General features: G+C 40.6%; 1 protein-coding gene across 2 annotated transcripts in view; it reads left to right on the forward strand.

The window, feature by feature from the left end:
• col18a1a (collagen type XVIII alpha 1 chain a) overlaps positions 1-26,141 on the forward strand; it is a 98,789-nt gene that overhangs the window by 18,485 nt on the left and 54,163 nt on the right. Inside the window, exon 1 of one of the 2 annotated variants that reach the window (XM_050048618.1) lies at positions 24,571-25,019. The exons of the other annotated variant lie outside the window; for it this stretch is intronic. Within the exon in view, the coding sequence (XP_049904575.1) occupies positions 24,710-25,019 (310 nt within the window). The 5' untranslated portion in view covers positions 24,571-24,709. Of the gene's footprint in view, positions 1-24,570; positions 25,020-26,141 lie in introns of those variants that run through there. 2 annotated transcript variants of the gene reach the window in all.

The following is a 26,141-nucleotide window of genomic DNA, read 5'->3' on the forward strand; positions in this document are numbered from 1 at the left end:
ATATTGATTTTTACTAAACTTGGTAGATATGTAGAACAGGACGCCTCAAGGTGACTGGAGAAATTTAACTCTAATTGGCAACTGGGTGGCGCTATAACAACAGAAAAATGCTTAAAAATGGCTAAAATGTGACCGATCGCTGTGGCTCCCCCTGTGGCCCAGTGTTTGTTTTTTTCTCTAATTTTTGGTATGACTACGTCATGGTATGGTATGCTGTACGTAATCACGGAAACTGTCAGTGTGTCATTCTGTCAGTCAGTCATTCTGTCTGTCCCACATTTTTGTACTCCCTGACGTGGTCAATCTATGTGAAACTGCACATAGGCATTGAGGATTGGCATAGGTAGAAGGTGACAAAGCTACCAATGGGTATGGACTAGTCAGGGTGATTTTAATTCACTGATGAGCTTTTTTTTTAAAAAAAAAAAAATGGGGCCGATGGGGCCGACGAGGAGCAATGGTGTGGGACACGCTGCACCGACTAAGGCATTGGATGCTCACTGATGGCCCAACATTGACAGATGGCTGACCATTAGCTTGGTGTGTTGGGGTCTTTTGACTTTCAGAAAGCCCTAGAAAATTTAGTACATACTTTGAAATACTTAGCCTTCTAACTTGTAAGCACAATAGCCAAGATGTGGCTATTCATGTAACTTTAAGCTGTGAGCACCATGAGTGTACCATATTACTCTTTCTGTTTGTTCAAATTTGGAAAGGATGTTTTAGAGATCATGTATTTGTATGGTTAGCTCACAATTAATGTTTTGAAAAACCTTATCATGAAAAAAAGTGACCTATGAAGTAAAATATCCCATTTCAATGAAAAGAGAGGTCAAACCCTCCAAGTTAAAGCCACGTAACAAGCTTGTTAGCTGCTTATTAGATTTCCCATCAGTTCAGTTCAAGTAAGGCAAATGGTGGACCTCTTGTGCTTTCTTGTAGTTATTGTTTGTTAAACCTCATAATGTAGGCCTGTGGCCAAAAGGCCTAATCTAGTAATAACTTCTGATATTGGATTGACCTAGATCAGATTCCAGTGTTATGGGCCCAGCACGAAGAACAAGAGGAACTGATGCAGAGTTAGTTTAGAGGCACACATCACACCTCAGTCATTTCACAGGCTTCAACTCGTTCCCACCAAGCCACTGAGAGTCTTCTGCGTGCTGCAGTGCTTTGCTGTTTGTGGTCTGCAACTGTACATCTTTTAAGTCTCCCTCCAGCCACAAGATGATTTGATGTAATCTATGTTTTTGTCACATTCACAGCAATTAATGTGTGTAAAAGCTGTTTTACTGACAAGCATCCAGCCCAGAATTGACTGTGTTTGAGTGTAAATACCAATTGAAGCGAAACATTGTGCAATGAACCACAAAGGGAGTATCAATTAAGCATTTAGACATGCGTTCTCAGTATCTCCTGTAAAGCTGCAGAATGTGATGTGGAGTGTCGTGCTGTAACAGTGCACTGATGGATGGGTTTTTCACCCCCTTCACCACCGCAGTATGCTCACCCTGAGGGCAAGTCAAACCTCTCACTTCCAACCTTCTAAAACTCTGCCTCAGGCTCCTGACTGTATCTCAGGCCAGGACAAAAAAGTGGTGAGGTGTGTCTGTGTGAGTGGGTGGGGGGCAGGGGTCCATGGGGCCATGCTTTAAGAGTTTGGCCACTTTCCAAGAGTTAAATACATCACTGGAAATTCACAATGGGGTGAAAAGTACACTGGCAAGAAATGACTCCTTGATAAACTCAGCGGAGAGCGGAGTTGATGGCAGACAATTTTTCAAAGGATATAGGACAATGTGGATCCATGGGTGTTAATAGTGTTTGAACTGTGTCAGGAGAAAAAACCATTGGCTCACACGGGGTGTGTATTTGCTTTCACTTCCTGCCCCTTACCTTTCATATGCCTTTTTCTTCCTGCCACCACTGAGGTATTTGTACACATTCCGGCCGTGCATACCGCCGCTCAGCCCATACAGCGACGCAGCGCTATTGGGTTACTGCAGCGTTACCTAATAGGTCTGATCTGGGCTCAAAAGCGGCATACTTATAAGATTGGCTTCCTTATTAAGTCTGCACCTCTTTCATTTTGCAGGTTAAAAATGGCAGAGCCAAAACTTTTCACCTACTGTACCTGCAAATTATATGCTTAAATTGTCGTTTTCAAGGAAACCAGAGAGCTGTATGATTTCGTTCCAAATGAAAAACCCAAAAGATGAAGGTTGATCCAAGGAAGGTGCAAGACATCATAGAACTGAGTAGGAGCCAGAGCCCTCCTCCCACGGGTTATTAAATGCTTATGAACGCTCATCACATACTAACAAGCCGTGACGGATAGTTTCCTGGACTTTTATTATGGAGGTGGGATCATACCTCTGTTTTTCTTCCAGAAGGAGGAGGTTGAAAATGTGTTTGCCACTCGTCTTCAGCTGTTGAAGTAGTTAGTTCTGGCCAATAATTTTCATCTCGCACTCTAGTAAATGTTAAGTTTGAGACAAAGAAAAATGAATCAATAAAGAAGAGAAGTACGACTCATCCTGCTGCTCCATCAAGCTTTTGACAGAAGGATTTGTCTCTTGTGTGGCTTCATGAATGTCCTTCCTGAATGTCCTTCCTGTTACAATTTGTAGCTGCTGCGGCATACCTTTTGTAGTGTTTGTTGTATTTATTCTCCGGTTGAATGGTGCATTGTTTTTCAGAAAGAAGAAAACGAGGCCACACACAAACACGCCTCCTCCTCCCAACTGGAGTTCACCTTCCTCCGCTGCCAGAAATGCCATGGCGCTAAGCTGCGCGCGCGTGTGTGTAGCTCCGAATTCTGGTGTGTGTGCGTGTTCGTTAGGTTGAGGATTTCTGTCACAGTGAAATGGTCCTTTACCCCTCCCTTACCCCATCTTTAAGTCCTGACTTCACTTTATCTCTTCTCCCCCTCAGTGAGTCCAAATAGCCATAAGCTCAGTGGCTAAAGTCGAAGTGAGGGGTCGGCATGCTTTCTCTGGCTCTCACACACACAGTGGAGTCGCCTTGGTGAATAGTCACAGCTTGTGGGGAATGCCTCAGGGCAGACAATAGCCATGTATTCATACTTACTTCTCCCACCATCCGACTGAAACACTGCAGGACTCTGAGATCTAGTCTGTGTTCCCCAAAGTGCTCAAACTCTCCCAGTCTGACTTCGAGGTACAATGTGCAGTTTTTAACCTGTGAAAACAGCTAAATGCCACTTATTCAGCTTCACCCTAACATCGTTGAAACAGAGCAGCTAATGTTGCTGTGTTGCCATAAGAAGTTAGCGGAGAGAGATGCTCGGCCAGGCAGGTACATTGTGTTTTATCTTGTAACAGCATTGTTGACATACAGCATGTGCTCTGTCTGTTGAATCGTATTTTGTCTGAAATATTTTTGTGAACTGTTAATTTACTCTTGAGCAAATACCGTAATCCTTGAGAACGTTCTATCAGCTGCTTGCCATTACCTGCCTGCTGCTGTTTGATAGTGACACAGAATTTCAAAATAAAGCCATAGCCTAAAGATGATGATAAGGATCGATGTTTTCATTTTGCTTCGATAATATTCAAGTCAATTTATATGTATCCAGACTGATGGATCATTACTTCCCTAGTTGGACCAAGAGCAAACCAAAACGTCTTCTGAATAATATGAGCAGGGAAAACAAGTCAGGGAAAATTGAAGAGTTGAAAGTGTTGGAGGCAACTTTTGTCATCATTATTACTGACGGACTCATTATTTTTGAGCATCTTGTTTCCTAGTTACAGTGTCAGATATTTTGACACACGATTGACAGTCTACAGACATGCTAGCACCTAGGAGTGTAAGAAAATACTGATATACTCGAGTATAGCAGTATTATGTCTTGTGATACTGTGTCGAATCTCAAAAACATTGTCAATTTTTAAGTTATAGTTGATATGCAAAGATTTGTGTTGTGTTTAAACCCCTGATGACTAATAAAAGCGTTAAAATCTTTCTTCGGCAATTTTACTCTTCCACTCCAACTTAAAAACACGCTAATGTAAGCACAAAGAACATAGACATATGAAATGAGTAGAGTCATAAAGGGCTAGCAGTGACAGTTTTCTAAAATTAGATTTAAAAAGTCATTATGTATCGCCTTGCTTAGAGTATCGCAATATATTGCAAAATATTGAATCGTACAGTAACCCCTGTATTTTGTTACGTATCCTTCAGAGGTTTCTTGAGCCAAATGCTAACATCAGCATGCTAACATGCTCAAAATGACTGATGTTCAGCAGATAACATTTACCTTGATCACCATCTTAATTTAGCATGTTAGCATGATAGCATTCACTAATTAGCACCAAACACTATACAGCTGAGGATGATGGGGACATGATGGGGAAGTGTTCAACAAAGTTTGGCGTGATTGTAGCACTAGAAGAAAAGTCAGGAGGGGATCACCAGAGTCATAGGACCCGCTGGGCACTATTGATACTTGTACTGAATGCAACCACAAAAAAGAGAAAGCTGAAACATTGGTGTTAAAAAACATATTAGGATGAGAGCATTGGAAAGTTACAGTGCATGATGTCAACCGCAGTGGAAAGACAACAGACCATTATGTGCTTTGTAAAGGGATAGTCTGTGGTGGTCCACTGCTGCTGAAGGACACACTGATGTATGAGGGCGGTGGAATGTTTAAGTTGTCCAGCTCTGTACTTGTGGGTCAGGGTTAGCCCATTCAGCTCTGTCAGATCTTTGATGTCCAGGGATGAAAGGACGAAGCCTTCCCATCTTGTCTTTCGTCTACAGGGACGGCCTGTGTACATTTAAGTGTCCTCCACACCCTTTGCATTTCTCCTTGGACCAGGCCATAAAAGTTAACATGCAAGGCACAGAAAGAGGGACAAGTAAAGAGAGCAGGTATTCAGATGGCCGGACTTGTACGCCCCACCCAGACTTTAAAAGGTAGCAGCATTGTGTCTAGATGACACAATCCTTTAGGACACTTCCTGTTTTTTTTCCACTGCTGCCTCGTAAGATTTGGGGATGTTTGATCTGTCCTATTCAGTTTTGCTGTATGTTTAGTTGTCCTTGAAGACTAGGTAGCAAGTCTTTAATTGTAAGGTGTGGTATTGCAACATATTAAAAAAGTGTAGTCAAAGTATTGGGACAGTGACACATTTTTTTGTTGTGTTGACTTTTGTACTACAGCTCATTTGATTAGTAATAAAACAGTGACTATGAGATTTAAAGTGTGCGCACTCTCTGTATTTGAGTCTGGTGAAAATAAAGACTTTATAAATATTTGGTTGCACATGCAGTGTACGGCTCAGGTTCTCTGGTGATCCTCTGCCAGGCCTAGATTTTGGCCAGCTTCTCTTCTTGTGGAAATGCTTCAGGGGCTTTTTGCTTTCCATCTGTTCTTTTGTAAAGAAAACACATGCTCAGTTGGATTGAGGTCAGGTGATTGACCTTGGCCAGTCGAGGCCAGCTGAGGACTCACCATTTGGTAAAATGAAAAAGCTACTTTCCTTATCTTTATGTGTCTTTCATTTTCTTGCTGCATTGTTCACTCAGTATAAATGTGAATATGCTGAAACCAGGGCTGTACTGAATGTCATACGTTTTAACATTTAAAGCTTCTATTGAGGTTTTCAAATATTGCTAGATTTTATGATATCATCACCCCAAGGGAAAAAAAAATCAAACAAAATCCTCCATATGAATGAAGTGATTTTTTTGGATTAAAAAATATATATATATATATATATATTTAGATTCAAACCAACGTTTACATTTATGGTGTTGATAGGTTGCTGCTAGACCAGTCTGTTAATACAGGTGTGGCCTCCCTTTGCGGGAGGGCAAACAGCTTTTTGACTGCTGTGATTTTTGTTTTCTCTTTTAATGGCTGAATGGCAACAGATATGAATGAATTTGCTTGATAAAAATGTGGTGGAGTTATTGGAAAGGTTTGGATCACATGAGTTGGAAACAATCCCGCAGCCACCACTGGAGTCAAATCCTACAAATACTATAATTCTAATAATATTAGTGTAGCCTCATGTTCATCTGCATCAGAAATACTGAGCATTCAAATGTTGATTCTGAATGGCAGCGTTATGAATGAAGCTTTTAGCTATTTGGTACAGCCCTACGTGAAACACCTCTGAAGGTCAGTAGTGGCCCAGGTTCGATTCCAGCCTGTGGCCCTTTGCTGCATGTCACTCCCCCATCTCTCCCCACTTCACACTTCGTTTTCCTATCGATTAAAGGCAAAAAAAAAATACATCACGGTAATATTGAAGATATGCATATTGTCATTGTAGGAAGTATGTAAACTGAATCTGAATTGAGACTACAGCAATATCCCTTTCTTAGGTCCTTGCAGTGAAAAATGTTGCTGCAGCCATCTGTAGTCATTCAGCAAAATGACTAATGCAACGCAATGATGGAGGAAATCCCTTTACATCTGTTTAAATGATCGAGGCCCATAGTAATTCAGTTGCTGTGTTATATGTCTCAAAGATGACAAATTCTGCCTCAACCTTATCCTGTCTCTTTCTCCTCCTACACTGTCAGCTATATTTTTCCTAATGCTTCATGAAAGTGTTACAGATGTGAAGTAAATCACATGTGGTTTGAAAACACCTCCATGTTTTCCTTCTCCCAAATCATTTAGACATGTTTTATCAATCACAGACACTTGAGTCTGCTACTCCCCCACTTGTAAGTTTGTGCAACTGAAAAAAAAAAAAAAGACTCATTATTTTCATCAGTTTTCCTACTTAAAGGAAACAGGAGGCGTTTGCAGTGACTAATGTTGCTCTCTGATATTCTCATCTTGCGAGCTGGGATGTAGTTTTTGTCTAAATCTACTTTTATTTTGTGCTTGGCGACATGGCCCGGACCGCAGTTGGTGAGGTCGGAGTGATGTGATACAAAAGGCTGTAGCACTGACTATAACAATGTTGATGTGACACTGTTTTCAGCCATTGATGTCAAAGAAACAAATAGACTTGTTTGTTGAGAGGACAAATAGATTTCTGGCTGACAATTGCACTGAGTCAGACTGTCTTGTATCCGGGAGTGTGTAGGTGGTAGAAAACTCCACCCTCTCTGACTGACCACACAAAACCACAGCCCCGGGGCGATACTTTTGGTGTGCCTGCCTGCCATCCTGCTTTCACATGCAGTATTTTGGTATTGCAAAGCCTGAACCAACATGATTGGAATGCTTGTTTTTCCGCTTTTGTCCCCTTTTTTTGTCGAGAGGCTCTTTTGTTCTAATGGGATAATTTAAGTAGGAATGTTTTCACTTTGGGGTTTGGAGCTGGGGGTGGGGGGCTGTTTAGGGCTGAGAGTGAAGATTGAAACGATGGACATTGCAGAAAGACCTTTTTTGGTCCGGGATGGCCCGTCTCTCTCAGTTTGTTGTTTAATTTAGTCCATATTGCCTTTTTTCTTTCATTAAAATCATAGAATTGGGCCATTTCTCTTGAGTGTTTACATAGCTGTGACACAGCATCTAAACAGTTCTGTCCTTTCTTTGGATCAAATCTTTCCATTGTGAAATGATCACACTCAGTTACAGTTAAAGAGAACACTCTCCCAATTGTACACATAAAGGTCAGTTTATTAGTCATGTTGACTACTCATTAGCTTGTGGAAACATCATCAAGTTTAAAAAGATAACCCTGATGATGACAAATGAATAACTGTTATAAACAAAGTGTTGTTTCCTGTCAGAACAGGAAGCCTGCAGCTCACAGCGGTGTCTTGTGGTGACTTTGTTTTGTCTGCTGGCTTGACTGGGGTATGATTAAGGGAAGGTGAGTCTTAATTTAACTAAAGGGAATGAAAGCGACTGCATTAGTTGAAAGAGTAAAACACAAATCATAGGAGCGGAAGTAAAGTATATTTTATGTCTTGGTTCTCCATGTGTGTCCCCAAATGTCTGAAATAATATGTTATTTGAATATAAATCAAAATGTTAAGTATATAAAGTTGCCTATAGTCTACAAGGCATGACAGGTGGGTTCTCATGCAGTGAATAAATACCACTAAATTACAATAAATTAGGTAGTTTGGAATTCGTAAATGAGCCCAAGAGGTATGGCGAACATACACACACACACTCTTGCAACAGCTATTATCATTCTAGCAAAGAAAAAAGTGTTGAATTACAATTATGAATACACAAATCACAGAATATTTTTTCTTAAGCACTTCTGTGGTGGTCACACTTAACTTGCCCAACATTAACGAAAATGTCAGAATTTTTGGTACAGCAGCTCACTGCTCTGGAGGTGCTATGAGCTCATCCCTAACCCTGGCCTTTGTGTCTTGGGATGGTCTGCTGAATGCTGATAAGAGTCAGCAGTATTCTGGGGTTTTTATTACCACTGCCTTTGCATGCTTGTATTGTCTTGTCTTGCACAAGAGCTTCCATCTGCAAACAGTTTCTTTGCTTAGTGTAGATTATGTAGATGAAGTTCTACTGAACATGCAAAGCCGCAGCATTTCCTCTTTTTTATCCCGGTTCTTCCTCCACAACTCGCTCTTTAGATCTGCTGAACGAAAGGAACAATTCCTTTTTGATATCCTTTGTATGGAAAATGTGTGCTTCATGCGTTGGTGTAATTGTGAATATGTATGGTGAATGCTGTGTGCACCTCAGGGCTCTGTGCTGAACCCTTGTGCCACTACATGTTTTTCAGAAGTGTTTCCCTAATCAAAGTGACTTACTTTTTTTTTTTTTTTTTTAATGATGATGATTCTCTTAGAGAAACGGATGGTAATAGGCTTAGTGTATGACAGTATTTGTGTGCAGCACTGCTTGTTTGGTGGAAATAATCCTTAATTTACGGAGTGTGATATAAAAATATGCTGTTTTTCCCCACGGTGTCTCTGTGCCGTTGCTAGACAGTCCTGTAACGTTATCCCCACCACATGCAGTGGTTTTGAAGGTATTGAAAGTCATACCATCAGGATTTCTAAATACCCTGGTACACTGTTATACTGTGATACCGCCCAAGCTTAGATGGTTACCACTGTGACTTGACTGTAATGCTCATATATGAGAGGGGCAAAGTAGGGTGAGTAATGCTTTGTGGTGTGGTAGTAGTTCTGTTCAATAATCCTGAGTGAGTTTCAACCCAAAGTCTATTTTCGAGCGTCACACACTAGACCTGAAAAGTGGCAGCAAAATGTTTCATCCATCATAGAGAGTGATCGACTTGAATTTCTGACAGTAAGTGGTTTCCATTAGTGACAACACAGTTTATCAGAGCATCCTTAGAAACATTACAAACCTACCTTGCAGCACAACCTACCCCTCTGTTGTCTCAGTGCGTTCCAAACATTTTTTGGCTGAAATATGGCTGAAGCTGCCATCTTAATCATCACATGACCCCTTGAAAGGTCTGTAGGCAATGTGTGTGTTTGTCCGTGTAAGTGTGTGTAAGTGTGTTGGTTTGCACACATCATAACTCTCGTGATGAATATGATTTATTTTATGGCCTAGTAACTCTTTGATTGACAAATGGAGTCATTTCAAATAAATCTCAGCTGATGATGATGGCAATAATTCAATTACAACCCAATAGATTGTGATCATTTTATACAGAGTTGTACAACTTTGTGATTTACCACGTGCCACTGTTAAAGTTAAGATTCAGCAGTATTTTTGTGACAGGCGTTTTCCCTGTCTAGATATAAGGCAGGCTACATGTTTCTGTTTTTCCATCACTTATTTTGATTTATTTATTGTTTTACCTGGCAACACTTGTGCACCAACAATGCAAAAAAATAAGTATTCCTAATTAATATATCTTTACAGTGATATTAGAATGCTTATTTTTTATTTTATACAGAGAATAATATAGGTTACAAATACACAGTTATTTGGGAGTGTGTTAAATGAGCAGATATGTGAAGGCTCACAAAAGTTAATGATTTCAGCATAATAAGGTGATGACACTGCCTTGCACCAAAAGTTTTTCATTTATTTTCTATTCATTTTTTCTCCTAATAGACCAATTGAGGGCACTTAATGCTTGGTCGGCTGAGTAAAGCTTCTGGAAACGACTCCTATTCACTGGCATGGTCGCAGAAGAATGCTCCTCTAACGGCCACAGTCCCAGGACCTTTTGATGTTTAAACACATGCTTCACTCATTTTGGGATTAAGAGGCTGAGGAAATGGCCTGGTTGACATTGCTGGAATTACCCAATGATTTGTAAAGTCCAAGGCTTAATTCCTGCTCCTCTAGCATCAACTGTACAGTCACACCTTAACACACACAGACATACTGTGCCCGAAAGTATCAAAACCAGACATACTCTTCTGTGCTTTTCATCTTTGTTAGCTAGAATCACTACCTGGGTGGTTCCCACTCAGCACAACTACTGTGCAACTAGCTGCAGATGAGATGTTATTGGGTTTAGGGATTGGAAGCCTTTTACAGGATAAAATCATTGTTTCATGTCTCCAAATATTCTCTATCCATAAAAGCTGAGCAGATTGGACAGATAATGCCTTGTCTAGTGCAGGCATCTTTGTGAACATGACATAAATGTTTGGAAAAGCATAAATGTTTGCAAATCCCTCTAGCATGAAAGGCTAGTCCCAGTTGTTATTGAATGTCTGATAATATAGGCGTCTGGATTTCCCCTCCATCTGTTAGCAAACAGGAGAAATTTCCGATTTGCCCGTGCTTATCGTGACTCGTGCTTTAGCAGCAGGACAAATTTTACTCATTTTGGTATGAGTCAGTTAGCGGAAATAAACACTGTCTGAGACATTGAGACTGAGATATCATCTGTAGTCAATCTAAAATGCTTTGTTTTGTAGAATCTGTGACACGTGAAATGACTCTTAATATGGGCTTTATGGATAAACCTGTTTTACTCTGGATAGTGGTAGTAGTTTAGTTTTATGTTATTCATAAGGAGCACATCAGACAAAAGAGCCTTGACTCTTGTAGTGTGTACAAAGTGTGGGGTGAGTAAAAATAGCCACAAATGATGCTTCAGATCAGGAATGACAAAAGAAACACTCCTGTAAATTCATGTCTCAGCGGATCACAATCACAATCCACAGTGATGATGGTTGGTTTGCACCGAAGCCAAGTCTACCAGGCTGTCTGCCATGCCTTTTATTACACGGGTGAGAAACATTAAAGAGGACACCATTAAAAAGCAGCCAAAGGCTTTCAGTGTGTGTGACGGGAATTTCTCAAATAATGTGGGTAAACAACACAATTACCGGTTTCTCGTAGAATCTCTTTGCAAAAGTCAAACATGAAGTCAGATCCCACATAAAAGAGAACTTGGCCACAATAATGGGATTTTTTTGGTTATCATGTTAATGGAACAAAGCAAACCCAGAAGAACATCCAATCTTTCTCCTATTTGCTCAAGGCTTTATTCTGCTAACACAGATGGGGCTTTCAGTCAGACATCTTGCTTAATTTACCTTTTAACAATCTGGAACTTTAAATAGCCCTTTTCCGTTTGCTATAAAGCTCTAATGTACTACTACAATGCTGACAACAGGCAGGAACTTGGAAATCTCAACCCATGCCCTGAAGCACTGTATCATCTATTTTACTTCAAATTAGAGCTGAGCAATATGGTCAAAGATGTTATAATGATTAAAAAAATGTATCCCGTTGACATTAATAATTAATCAGGATAAATGTCAAGTCATTATTTCTTTTAAGTTTCAAGCTGTTTTTGTTCCGGAGTGAAACTTGAAGAAACCAGAAAGTTAATTATAGTTTTAATTATTATTCATTGTCAGAACATTACAGATACTTAATAGTGGAACATTTCATAAATCTGAGGCAATTATAAAACAATATTAATCAAAAATAATGTCAAAAAATACAACAATAAATAGACAAAGAAATCTTTATTCTGGCCAGCAGCATGTCATACTCTTTGTACAGATGGCTTAAATCTTTTTGTAAGTGTTTTAGCTTACAATGTTAACGAAATAAATAGATAAAAATGAACTCTTTACTGTCGTTACTATGTTCTGTATAAGTTTTGCACACACAGATTTTTGCAGTTTCTCTTTTAAAACTCTAACCAGACTTAATGATGCAATGAAGTAGCATATTCATCGTTTAAGAACCACCAATGAAACTGCTGTGACGAATTAATGTGTCAGAGTTTTATTCCCCATTAGCATTAGAGAAGTTGACGACCCATCTTGTGAATGTGATATCTCAAGAACACCTAGAGGCACAAACAGCCCCTTGGACTCAACAATGAATTGATTAGATTTTAGTGATCAAAGGTCAAGGTCACAGTGACCATGCATAAGTCTCATCCTCTTGAACATGGTATCTCAAGAGCACCTTAAGGATTTTTTTCAAATTTGGCACAGATGTCTACTTAAAGTCAAGGACAAACTGGTAAGGATTTGGTGGTCAAAGGTCACTGTGACCTTGTCTGTTGCATTCTTATTAACATGGTATCTCAAGAAGATGCAGAAGGAATTTCTTCAAATTTGGCACAAACAAACCTCTACTTGGACTCGACAATGAACTGATTAGATTTTGGTGATCAAAGGTCAAGGTCACTGTAACCTTGCATTGGTCACATGCTCTTGAACAAACATCTCAAATTTGGCACAAACGTCCACTTGGACTCAACAACGTCAAGGCCACTGTGACCTCACAAAACATGTTTTGGCCACAACTCAAGAATTTGTACATTATTTATGATAAAGTTTCTTGCTTGAAGTGTCAATTAGGATAAGATAATGAAGTAATGACATTTGACATCATAAGATCAGAGGTCAACTTCAGTGTGACTGTTCTGCAAAAACCCTTTTCTGGCCATTATTGAACGCTGTAACTCAGGAACAGAGGGGAGACATTACAGATACTGAATTGGTGACACTAATCTTGGGTGTTCACCTTGGAACTGTTCTGATTGTGTAGATCTTCGCTGCTGCAGCGTGGAAAATTTAAACATCCATGTTTTAGAATACATTGCTTCTTTGCAGCAACATTGACAATTAAAGCATTGTCCAATGTCATGGCTACATATGAGTCTGGACAGACATGGTTGTAAACTGCAACGTGTATCGTTGGCAGAGGCATACAGTCATGAGATGGTAATTCTAGTTTTGACTTGTCTTGGTATTGTTGCTTCAGGATCAAGAGTTTCTCCCCACACTCCATTTCCCTGAGATTACACTGTTTACATAAATTCTCATAACCCACAGTCATTGTGCCTGTTCTTCTGGGAAAGGATAATAATAAAAACAACAACCCAAACAAAAATAAATATGTGCACAAACGAGTCCTCGGGGGACAAATACAGTGTACTATATATATTAGCACAGACATGTCACAGAGTAACAGACGTGGCCTTTTTTGAGAGAAAACAAAAAGGTCAAGGATTATTTAAAATATGTCATTTCTGTTTTCCGTTTTCCTGCAGTCACTTACAGATGCCTCTCAAAGAAGTATCTGGATGATTTGTTCTTTTTCTGCCCATCCGGTTATGGATCCTAATCCCCAAAGTCAACACTGCTAATGCCGGACTTCCGATCTCCACGTTGTTTCATCTTTGTGGGAAGTGAGAATGACAGAGTTGTCATCACCAGCTGGCCCAAACACAACACTGTAGCTGATCAGGTAGCAACCACCAGGATTTCCCTTTGATTGGTGGTGAGCTGGTATTACAGAACCTGAAATTAGTAACCCTTCTGATTCCGAGCCAGTCGTTAAAAAGTAGTGGCCGTAAACGCATCTGTTGTTCAGTCTTGCGGTATTTTCCTTCAGTTGACTTTCCCAAACATGGCATTGGTTGTATCCCTCATTTTTTATGAGTTGACAAATTATGTTTCAGCATTTGGCCCCAAATTGTACCCCTTGGCCTCTTTCATGTGTGTCAGATGTCTGCCGAAGGAGAGGTTCAGACTTGCCATGCACCGTCCTGTTAGGCAGTCACAGGGAAACAGCTGGTATGTGCAATTCCTCCACTAACCTCTCCACCTCCAGACTCCCATTAACTAGTGGTTACCGATGGAAAAATGAGATATGAACTATTTTCCTCTTTCATTTCCTTAACAGACCTACAATTTTGTGTTGATTTGAAATGGAAATGTGAATGGGCTGGCTTTGGTTAGCCTGCAAGTAAGCGTTGTTTATGTAGCATTGCTCAATTAGTGTGTCCTGCACACCAGTGTGATTGCTGGAGGGTTGCACATTCCCAAAGACAGCTGTTCAGTACAAGAATACATAAAAATTAAAAATAATAATAAAATTAAATTGAACTACAGTCAAGTGCTTGAACTGCTCACAATTGACCTTTGCAGTCATTTATCATTAGCCAGTGAGAAGCTCCAATTGGAGGTTAAGCACCTTACTGAGGGACCTCTTCATGCCAGTTCATGAAAGGAAATGACACCGTCACTCATTTACACCCCCAATCCAGATTTTCCCAGCTGGTCTTAGGAGGAAAACTTATAACCTTTCAGCCAGCAGGCCCAATTCTCTGACCTGTAGCCACCTGGTGCCTGAAACTGACCCCACTCTCCACCACAAAGAGAATAAAGACCCTGTTGAATTTGTTGAAATTACATTTTTCACAACACAGAGATCACTAATAATACCAAATCTAATGTTTTTCCTTTCACGACAAGGAATTAGAATGCTGTTATTTAAAATTTGCTGACCCATATATTCTCAAGTAAATATGTAGCTAACCTGAATGTGACATTTCTAACTCTGTGACCCTCTAACCCTGCCCATATAAGACAAGCAGAGTGTCTGGATTCCAGGTGTGGGAGAGTCCCTCTCCATTCTTTTCAGGTCTAGAGAGCAGGTAAATGATTTGTCAGAGTGGGATGACCCTTCGCTTGAAGTTCACCCAATGTCCCACTGGGCTGTCCTTTGAAAAATGATTTTATTCTTACATGCACATGATAAAAAACCAATGTACCGATTCAAGGTTTGTTAAGAATAAGTACAAATATGTTGATGGTGTCCAGTAGTTAATAAGAAGTCTCGGTGAGCTGAGCTCTTTGTATATTTTTGATTTAAGACTACTTGTACAAGTCAATACAAGTGTTCCTTTATTGTGTTACTTGCAGAAATCAACTTTATTCACTTTATGAAATTGAATTATTTGTCATTCTTCTAAACAATCTAGTCTAAATCTAAATCTAGTGTAGACAATCTAGTCTAAACAATCAAGCTTTGATTTGTCCTCAGTACTCAGGCAAGCAAGGAACGTTTATTATTTTAAAAAAGACAAAATAAAATGGACATTATTAAATAAAAAATACCGTTGGTTGAAGAAATAAAATATAAAGTACCTCACATAGTGATGAAGTGCTGTTGAAAAGAGGTTGGAGGAACTTACTCATCCAAACTTCTGTGTGCATCATGGCACTCTGCCGCAGGTTGGTGTAACTAAATATTTAGGCTCTGTTTCCTGTGATGACCTGAATGGACTTTGTCATCCTGTTAGTCTGCCCCACCCGTCTCTCATTTGACATTTGTGCATGTGTGTGCATGCTGATGACGGTCCTCTGACCTAAGTGCTTTGGACTGTAATGAGGTCAGCGTCCCATTGAACCCCATCATAAACCTGACAGTGATGTAGTCTCCCTCTGCTGATGAAAACAGTGAACAGCACCAGCATGCTTCCTCGTGTCTTTGAGGCACATTACACAGATTATGTAGATATTCTCTTTGTAATTTTAGCACAAAAATGAAAATCTGTTTTGAGTTACTTGCTTGAGTGAACAAGAGGATTACTTTGGCAGTGGTGATAATTCCATAATCTATCCATACATCCTCTTGCAAGTCATCTCATGGGCTATTAAATGTCAAAGAACCGGTGCCTTTAAGGACTTAATCGTGGAGTCCCATCATTCAGGAAGCATAATAACTGTGAACACATGTCTGTGGTTTTTCTTTGTGCTGTGACATCAACAGTGCAGGTGTGTTGAAAGTTCTGCCGGAGGCTCGGCCACCACGTTGACGTAGCTGATGAAAATAAACACCTTGTTAATTAGATTTTTATCTTAGCGAGCATCATATTAAATAGTGTGTAACACGGTCATTCCCTCTTATTTTCCAGCTACACACTTTCTAGCACTTAGAAAAGAAAAAAGTTTTTTCCACAGCATCTTGACCATATGCTTTATCTGCCATGAGGTGCTGTTTGCTGTTGACAAGCCGTATGGACGTTGTGTTTGATTTTCCACAGGTGTGTTTTTGTTAGGAGAGCACCACCTGTCTACAGAGGTTTGCTTTTTGTCATCATTTGGCACAGTGTGCAGCTGCGAGGATGTAGGACATTTGATTTTTACTGATCACTGTGAAATGTCTGTTATCGTTTTATTCTTAATGAGACAATGCAGCCATCTATACTTAGAGTAAACCGTTTTCTATTGGGCAGCTCCATGAGGTGGAAAAACATGGACTGCTTTCATTCTATTGTGGTAGCATTTTACATGTAGTTCAGTCAGTTTCTGACAGACATCTGATGCAAGGCTGTGTGATTGAGAAACTCTGTCGCCCTATTTTACTGCATCTAGATGTGGCTCACATTGTGGACAGTAGAGGGAGCTATTTCCACACAGCCTCACTACTCTGTGAAGTGATACTCCAAGCAGAAATACAAGCACAATCAGATGTTCCTAACCTGCTGCTTGTTATTTGTGATGCAGCTGCAGTCGTCTCCTTAGTATGTGGTAAAGATTGTGCATCCTAAGGGCTCTGCAGAACAGTGGGAATATCCTTCCTTTCCAACATCACCAGAAAACACCTCCTTGAACTGTAGAGACGATAATAATACCATGACTTTATGTAAACTCTAAAAAAAACTTATCTAAACCAGCCACACAGCTTTAATAAGTCAAAGTGTGCTCTGTAGATTCAGCTCATCTCCTCTGTGAAGTTTTGTTCGAGGCAGAAGAATCAATACTGTGTCTGTCATTAGTTGAGATAACACCTCCCAGGCATGGTGGGCCGATTACAGTTCTGACATTTCCGGATGCTCTGACTTCAAAGTGCACTAATTAGTGGAGTCATTACGGTAAAAGAAAGAAGTTCTTTTAGAGAGGGATTTTTTTAGGATGACAGTAAGGCAGTTTGAATCCGTAGGTCAGTTCCCGCACCACACCTCTTTTTAAGCTGTGTTGCATGTTTTATCCTTGAAAGATAATTCCTTTAATCAGTGTAATATTCCGGCCTGGAAGAGACAATGAAGCTGAGTGAAGGTGGAATTCCCTGGTAACTGACTTATACAATTTGAAGAATGTGTCAGTCTTAATAGTTGTGCGGCTGTGAGTTATTATAGCAGAGTTTAAGTACATACATTGATGTAAAGAATTTCTCTGTTTGGCTGCTGCATGAGTAGCAGTTCCCAAAACACATCTTTCAAGGGATTTGATTAAATCTCAAGCCAAAGAAACAACAAAGGAACCGATCACTCATTAGTCAGCTGGGAATTTCATGGTGTTTCAAACTAAGTGGAACATATAGTTGTCATATTCTCAGGGTGCAATTTATGTGCAGAACAGCAGTCTAGCTTTGATCTGCCCCTCTACATAAGTGATGGTGTTTACTGGGAAAATAATATTTCTTTTATGCATTAAAGATAGTAAAACATGGCTGCCCTCCCCCTTCGATCTCATATACAGTACCTCTTTCCTATACTGTAACTGTTGTTAAGGCCCCGCAGGCTACATATTCTCCTGTTGTTATGGAATGTGTCTCATTCAGAGTGACAGCCAAGCTGTTTCTGCTTGCCTGAGCAGGACTGCGAGGAACCCCGCAGGGCTCTGTCTGCCCGGCTGTCTCTTTCTACAGGATACTGGATTGTTCAGTTGAAAGATGCAGCCCAGCAGTCTTTGAAGCAATCAGTAGGTTTTACTACTTTTCAAGAAAACGTTGCCCTTATGTTGAGGATCTGCTGGGATCAATGCTGACTGGACAGCTCAGTGTTTACCTTGCAGTGTGATGGGGTTTTTGGTTTTCAAACTCATTGTTACTTTAAGTTTAGGTTAGAGTTAGAAACTTTTGTGAGAATGCTATCAGCGTTGCCACTTGCCACTGATAGAGAATGTCAAAAATGATTGATCATTTCATTTTGAAGGGGAACACCACTTAGTTACCCTTTAATTCAGGTCAGCGTTGAACAAATTTGAAGTGACAGGTAATTAATTCATTCACATTAATTTAAGGTCTTGACTACAATGTCAAGTTAATATTCATTTCATTGACGGTGCCTTTGCTGCATCACGTTACAGAAAGGCAGTTGTATGTAGCCTCACCTTTATCCACAATTTTTCCGTTGATGGGGTTGAAACCAAATGCTTCCTCACATTACAGATGGTTTGGTGTCATGGTTAACAGGGCAGAACAAGGGGTCAGACGGACAGTGAGTTTAAGGATCACCCCCTTCTGGAGAACAGAGCACAGCCTGTAGTACTACTAAGCATTTTTCATTTAAACAGATCATCACACCTGACTTCCTGATTCATATTTCTTCTTTTCATGCCCACACCAATGCAACCCTGTGTGTAGTTTGCCCAAGTGTGGCGTGAATGCACTCTAGCACTTTTCTAAATTTTAATGCTGGACTGCAGCTCTTCAATCAATGATAAATTTAAAAATCTTAAACAGTTTGGGTTCACAGTAGCTATCATATCTCAATGGGAGGCCTTTATACTACAGGCAGGGTTACTCACTCCCAACCTGCTCCTGCAGGCCATTCCAGGGCTGTGATAAGTCTCTATTTGTGGGAAACGGGACCCCTTTCCCTCCTAATCTGATAGCTGTGACCTTCTGACCTCTGTTCTGTTAGCCAACCCCCCACCTCTCATTCTCCGGCTGTCTCACACAGTCAGTGACACACATTCACTGGTCTGAGATCTTAGAGATGTAAGAGGAGATGTCATTTGAATTAGGGTCTTGATTCAGGCGTGGAGTTTGTCCTGTGTAGAGTGGCAGTATAGACGCACTACATGTTTCAGAGCTCAGTCTGCTGCTGTTGAGTTGAATTTAACCTGATAATACACATATATATGCAGTTCATATAATCTATTCTTCATCCAGCAAGGCTAACTTTGACTCAGTAGAACGTAAAGTTTACATTCTGGTACATACACATGAGACTAGAACAACAAGAGTACATGACCACAAATTGCTGATTGTGCCTTTAAAAGAGGGGATAAGACAGATGAATGCACTCTGTTTTTTAAGATTCACAGCAGGCTTTAAATTTAGTTCGAAAGCTGTTGAATGGTCCCTGTACTGTACTGTGATTCACCACCCTGTTGCACAGGGATACAGGGTCAGATGAGAGGTGTTTTGTCTTTGCTAACAGTCAAATACAACATGTAGAGAGAATGCTCAGTGTTGAAAATTATCAGATGATGGTATTACAGGCATTTCCTCGTGTTTTTATTTCTGTGGTGGATTCAAGTTGAGATATGTTTACACTGCTGCTCAGCTGTGACTTGCTGTATGGCTGCAGCTGAGGCAGGGGAGTACTATTTGTGTGTGTGTGTGTGTGTGTGTGTGTGTGTGTGTGTTTCAGCCATATGTTCGCTATAGTTTGTGTCTGTTTGTGTCCGTTTACACTGCTGCTCAGCTGTGACATGCCGTGCGACTGCATCCCAAGTTTATTTGTACATGTGTGTGTGTGTGTGTGTGTGTGTGCATGTATTTCAACCATATGCGGGCTCGTTTATGAGTGTCTGTGTGGACATCCTAATTTGTGTGTGTCATTTAAAACTCCCAGCTCTGAGTGCCTAGGAGCTTATTGCTTGTGTAACCGCTGAAACGGCAACTACACTATGACTCACAGCGAGAGGTCAGCGACCCCCACTTGCTGAAATAACACCAGTGAAGGTGCAGGGAGGGCTGCCAAAAGGCCCTTTAGCTGCTCCAAGGACTGCAGAGAATACACCCTTGCGTTTTAGTGTTGTCGACCTGTGGTGTAGCGTGCGTCTAGTTTTGTGCCTCTCTGTTTATACAGCAGTTACACTTCAGGTCAAAATGACTTGCTGTATAGTGCTCAAGTGTTGAGTTAACATTTAGGTTAACAGAGAAGGTTTATTGTAAACTACATTTGAAACATATACTTTCCCTCTTTCCAGTGCCAGTTGTGTAGGAGATTGTGTTGCACATGTCCTTGTGTTCTTAAATTATTTACAAAAGCTATATTTAGCACTGATGAAATTGGCACCCTACATATGAAATTCAAAAGCTGAATGACAGTTTGGCATAAAGTACTGCTGTGCAGTGACAGATAATTGGAGGCCTTTGGCCCCTCGTGGATTATGTTCAGTGGGTTTTGTTGGTGTTGTAATTAGTTGATCATTTATCCTCCCATTCATGGTCTCAGCACTCAGACTCATTCCTGGTTTTAGGTTTCAAGCTTTTGTCTCTGTATTGTGAGGACAGACACTGGGGGGGCTGGAATTTCAGTTCATCCTCTGCTCAAACATCTCAGGATTTCACAGGTCGCAGACATTAAAGACATTTTTAAGGAATGGCACTTTGCTATATCTACATATATAATAAAAGGTTTTCTTTTCTTAAAGGTGGAGAGATATACAGTATTCATGGTAAACCTCAAGGAGTCAAAAAAAGACAAGACAATAAAGCAGTGAAAGCATGTAGTTAGTGTTTTTAGAGTCTGACTCCACACTGTAGGATTTTATGTGAAATTCAAAGCGTAGGAGTTGTTGGGAAATGGTTCTCAAGATGGAGGTGGCTGAGCCAGTGGCAAGCAGCTAACGATGCTAACTCCATAAACAGCGCACAGCGACGGTGCTGACAGAGCTAACAATCAGAGGGGACCAGAGGGCAGGCGCTACGCTTCTGCAACGACGCCATCCCAAGCTGTAACTGCCGTATAAATGCAGTGCAAAGCGGCAGCAATGAGCTAGCTAGTGGTATACACACATGCACATGCATGCCTGGCCGCACCAGCTCACTACAACAAACCACAGAGAAGTTCGGATTACAGCACACACAGATGGAGCGTGACTTCATTCTCGGCTCAGGCTGCCATTACTTTATCTTTACACAGCATATATTGGTGTGCTGCAATATTAATGCTCTGAATGTTGAAAACAGAACCTTAAGTCATTTCGATTCCATCATTTCCAAAGGTTTATTACATTGTTTTACCAATGAAGATGTAATGGGCTTTCATTATACCCGTATAACATGGTTTAATCTGCTGCTAAGACTTCTGCCACCACTCAAATACAATGAAGGTGAATGGAATTTCATTAGTGGTGCCACTGAAGCACTGAAACATAACATTTTTTTGTAATTTGGGTGAACTGACCCTTTAGATTACAGATCCCTGCTGAGATAATGGTCCTCTGTCAGCAGGCTGCAGTGACCAGCATGTGAACTGTGTCAAAGGGAAGTTCTTAAACCCTTGTAAAAGACATGCTTTAGCTGCACAGTGGTCTCCAGAGTAGGAACCACTTCATTTATTGAGCTTAGATATCTTATAAGATATCTTATCTCAGCCATGTGTGTTGAATAAAATATATATGAACCACATTTTTACCGAAGCGTTTTAAACATAGTCGTGACAGTTGTTCTAATTATTAGTCCCACCAAGAAACATTTCTTTTCACTTTCTCAAATAACACATATTAAAAGGACGGCTTATTTGATCTGTTTGAGTTTGAGTTCCCTAAAAACAAGATGTATCATCAGCAAAGTACCGTGGCTGTGCTCCTTTGTTCATACAGCACAGTGCAGACTTTTCAACTATTCTTACTGTAATTACCTGTTCCAATTACAAATGCTACTCCTGAAAACAGGAAATCTTCTGGCCGTGTTGACATTACGCAGCCTGTACTCTATTCCGGCAGCAGTCAACATGAAAGGGATGTTGAAAAGAGGGACTTTTGACAAGGTTCAAGGCATGTTATGATATCTGCAGATTACCTGTGCTGAGAAAACTGTCACTAAAAAGCACAAAAGTACTACCTTCATTAAATGCAATTTTGTCTTTTCCTCGTCAGGTTTTTCCATCACTAAGCGGATTGTTTCCTAGTTCTAAGGTGACAGAGTATATGCCTGGCCACCCAAGTCTTTTGGCAAGTTTCCTACTGTTAAGTATAGCAGAACATTTCCAAACTTTGTAAGATCTTTTATCTTTTGTTGTCATACAAAACATCTTCAGGCTAATTCATTGTCATTTTTGAAATACTGATGGGAGTATTTGACTCTTTTAGACAACTTATTCCTTCTCTCTGGATTCTGTGAGTGATTAGGGTTGGCATCTTGTGTAGTTAAGAGAACAGAAAGGGACAAGATAAAAGAGCAGATCATGCTGATGGGACTCCCCACAGGACATGGGAAGTGTAGAACAGTAAAGGCACCTCTGCTGTCATTAAGTTACAATGATCTGGTTTGAATGACCTGTGGAAATTCTTGCTGAAGAAAGTGTCTGCTATTTCGTTTTTGTTCTGAAATAAAAACCTATACAATAATGCAATAAACCAGAGAGTCCATTAGAGGGGTAGAACTGATGTCTAGGGCTAATCATTATCTATCACAAGACAGAGTTTATTACCCTAGGGTTTATTAGCCAAGTCTCGGCTATAAACGTCATGTTTATTTTAGTTTACAGACTTACAAAAGAATACTTTGGTCACTGAGTTTGTCTGACCACAGAAAAATGGGCTTGTGGCTTGTGTTCACTTTTAATGTCACCTGCAACATTTCATAATGGTCCCTTTCTTGAGGAACATTGCCTAAAGTCAACATGAACATGAGTCTCCCACAGAAAGTTGTCATTCTTCTTCTTTTTTTTTTTTTCAAGGAACCGCTATAATCAAATTGTCTCCTTTTGACAGGTTTAGAGTGAACAATTGCTTGGTTAAGAGTGTTAACTCCTCCTTGCCCAGAGGATCTAGTAATTTACATTTATGAAATCATGCTACAACTAGCCTCTTAGAATTCTGCCGCTGAACTGAGAATAGAAAACCTTACATCTTCCATTCTTAAAGTAGTGTTCGTTATGAAATATTTTAGTGGTGGCAAGTATACTTTTTTGCTTTTTGGTTCCTTAAAGGAACAAATGTTCTTGTAAGTAAAAGTCAAACAGACACCAGTTCAAGACAACCACAAGTGCCTTAGTCATGTTTACCCAAAAGGAAGCCACTTTTCATATGACTACACACAATATTTTTCTTTCATTAAAAGTGTCATCAGGGCAAAAAGTGGAAAAATAATTCAGCCTTGTGATACATAAGTGAGCTATACCGCGTTCTTTTCTTTAATAGGTCACAGTTCACTAGTCTTTGTAGTTTGTATTAGATGTATGAAATGTTGATGAAGGATGTATTGCATTCACATTTTTGCTAGTGTCAGTATTTTCCATCCTTTTTTAATGTCTTTGGTGTTCACCCTCCCCCTGTGTTAGATCAAACAAACATAATCTTGCAGACATGGATGAGTTAGACCATTAGTGACCACAAGCCATGACAGAAAGCCATAGGATAGAAAGTTGTCAAGCTCGTGTCAAGACATTTGTGCATCTCAACATTAGCGTCTGGAACATTTATAGGGATAGTTGCCTGCTGTGCACAAATGACCCAAGTTCCCCATCAGGAACTAAGGTTACATGCACAACATCCCTGCCTTAATTTTGAACAGAGGTGCTATTAGAGACACATTTGCACAAACCTCCTGTTCCCTTTATCACTAATCCCCCATTATGTTGAGGGTCTCTGTCAACTGATCACAGCATGGTAGGCAGTATGAGAAACCAGTCTGGACAAGAAAGTGAGTCCTGGATTACTGTGTAACCACAGAGCACTGAAAACAGGGGTCTTAACCCGATTGAACAGTAAATGGCACCATATAGAGAGGGGACAATGTATGCAGGAAATAGTGAAAGAATAAAAGATGATACATTTACATTAATTAATGGCTTGAATTTGACACTGTATTGATCTAAATGTAAGGAATAATTGTAAAAACTTTCACTGGCACAGGTGGATTGAATTACTTTAGTTTACATGTGGTGGTTTTGAATTGTGTTGTTTGGATACATTACCCCATAATCACATGAAATAATACAATTACTGTAATAGGAGAATATTTAAACAACAGCAGCTCTGCTGTATAATGAGCTGTATTATTTCCAATGGAATGGGACTAATTTAATCCATTAGACTGAATTCAGCATTCAGCTCTTTTTGTTGAAATCACCAAATCACTTGACAACAGCTTTTGCTCCCAATGCAGTTTCACACAGTTAAGAGTTTTTAAAGCTATATCTGCAGTTTTCCCATTATCATGTTTTAACAAAGAGAACGAGTCAAGGGGAACAAATTGCTCCTCTCTGTAAAACACTGAAAGCATCAGTATTGTACACTGAAAGGCAAAGCTGCCGTAATTCTAAGGTATCAGTCAGCAGGAGAGATCGCTTTTCACTGCTGTGACAAAAGGAGAAGGAGGAGGAAGGAGGAGTTAGGAGAGGAAATATTGCCAGGGCAGCCAATACGGAGCACACCTCCTCCTGCTCTCCCCCTTTACTCTTTTGAATGGGGCACTCCTCTTCACTTTTCCTCTCTGCCTAGTGGAGTGTGTGTTGAGACAGAGCTGGAAAGTGTGTGTGAGGAGTATAGTGGCAGTGTGGACATGTCACAGTTCACTCTGGGAGCCTGATCAAGCCGGTGGATGTGGTAAAGACTTGGTATTATGCCTAAAATGAGGACCCAGTTTGGAGTTTTGTTTTTGTTGACCCTATGGGTGGTCTACTCTGATGCTTGGTTCTGGGCCTGGAGTGGTACTACAACTTTGCCCCCAACAGTGGACCATGAGGGGTCTGGCAGTCCAGCAGGTAGTGGAGAACCACCATCAGAGAATATTGCAAGGGTTGGAGAGGAGATCATTGATGAGGGACATGGGATCCCAAAGGTTGTGCAGACTGAGGGACCACGACTGACCACTCTAATACCTACAACACAACCGGAGACAGCACGGATTTCATCACGCATACGTAAACCTGGTAATGGCACATCTTCTCTAGAGGGTATGGGTTCTGGAGAATCTGATTATTTAAGCTTTACAGAAAATGTTTCAGGACTTGGATCTGGGCTTGAGTCTGAATTGGCATCAGGCACTGGGTCAGGCCATTGGTCTGGCTCTGGATTAGCATCAGGAGCTGAAACTAGCTGGGGATCTGGTTTTGAAACACAAGGAGTAGTAATGCCCACTGATTATAGGGGGTTTGATAGTGGTGGCAGTGTAGAGTCCCAAATAACTGAGATGAAACTGGAGTTTGAAAAGAGTACCTTGGTAATTAGTAACAGAACAGATGAGGGCCATAATCTTGGTAGCACAAAATCGGAGCAAAATCTTCTTGGAGTTGTGGAAGATACTCTGTTACCAGCTGGTGAATCAACAGCTATACAGGAAGCTTTATCTAATCAAGTGTCACAGACTAAACAAGTTTCATTTGTTAGCCAGACACTTTCTTCAATCCAAACACCAACAACTACCTCAAAAATGTTAATGACCCCACCACCAGCTAGCAAGAGACCAGAAGCCACCTCAATGCCCATAGTGGCCCAACCTCAAGTACCCAGTCAAGCATCAGCAACTAGCCAGAAAGTGGTGACTAGCTCAGAGCTAGTTGTAGAATCCCCACGGTGCTTGTTGATAGATACTGCTCTCCCTTATTGCTCCTACATGGTTGGGGAAAGGTTTGTTGTGCCCAATTACCTCAACCAAAGCAGTGTGGAGGAAGTCGAGGCACTCCTAAACGAATGGGCATGGCTGTTGAAGTCACCTTGCCACCATAGTTTGGAGTGGTTTTTCTGCCTTCTCTTGGTACCTGAGTGTGGCTCTCAGTCCCCGCTGCCGGTGTTGCCTTGCCGGAGTTTCTGCGAAGTCTTGCGGGACAGTTGCTGGACACTCCTGGATGAGGGACGCTTCCCCTTGGAGTGCCACAATCTACCAGACGAGGAGGATGATGGGTATCAATGCTTGTCAGTTAGTAACCAGAAAGGTAATCGCTGGTTTAAATGAATCCTAGATTTGGGATTCATCTTAACCAGTTTTTGGTGTCCCTACTCCCCAGTTTGTCTGGTGTTTCTTCCCACTACCCAATACCCAATACCTGATACCC

The sequence above is a fragment of the Epinephelus moara genome, chromosome 7, assembly GCF_006386435.1.
Source record: "Epinephelus moara isolate mb chromosome 7, YSFRI_EMoa_1.0, whole genome shotgun sequence".
Taxonomy (NCBI): domain Eukaryota; kingdom Metazoa; phylum Chordata; class Actinopteri; order Perciformes; family Serranidae; genus Epinephelus; species Epinephelus moara.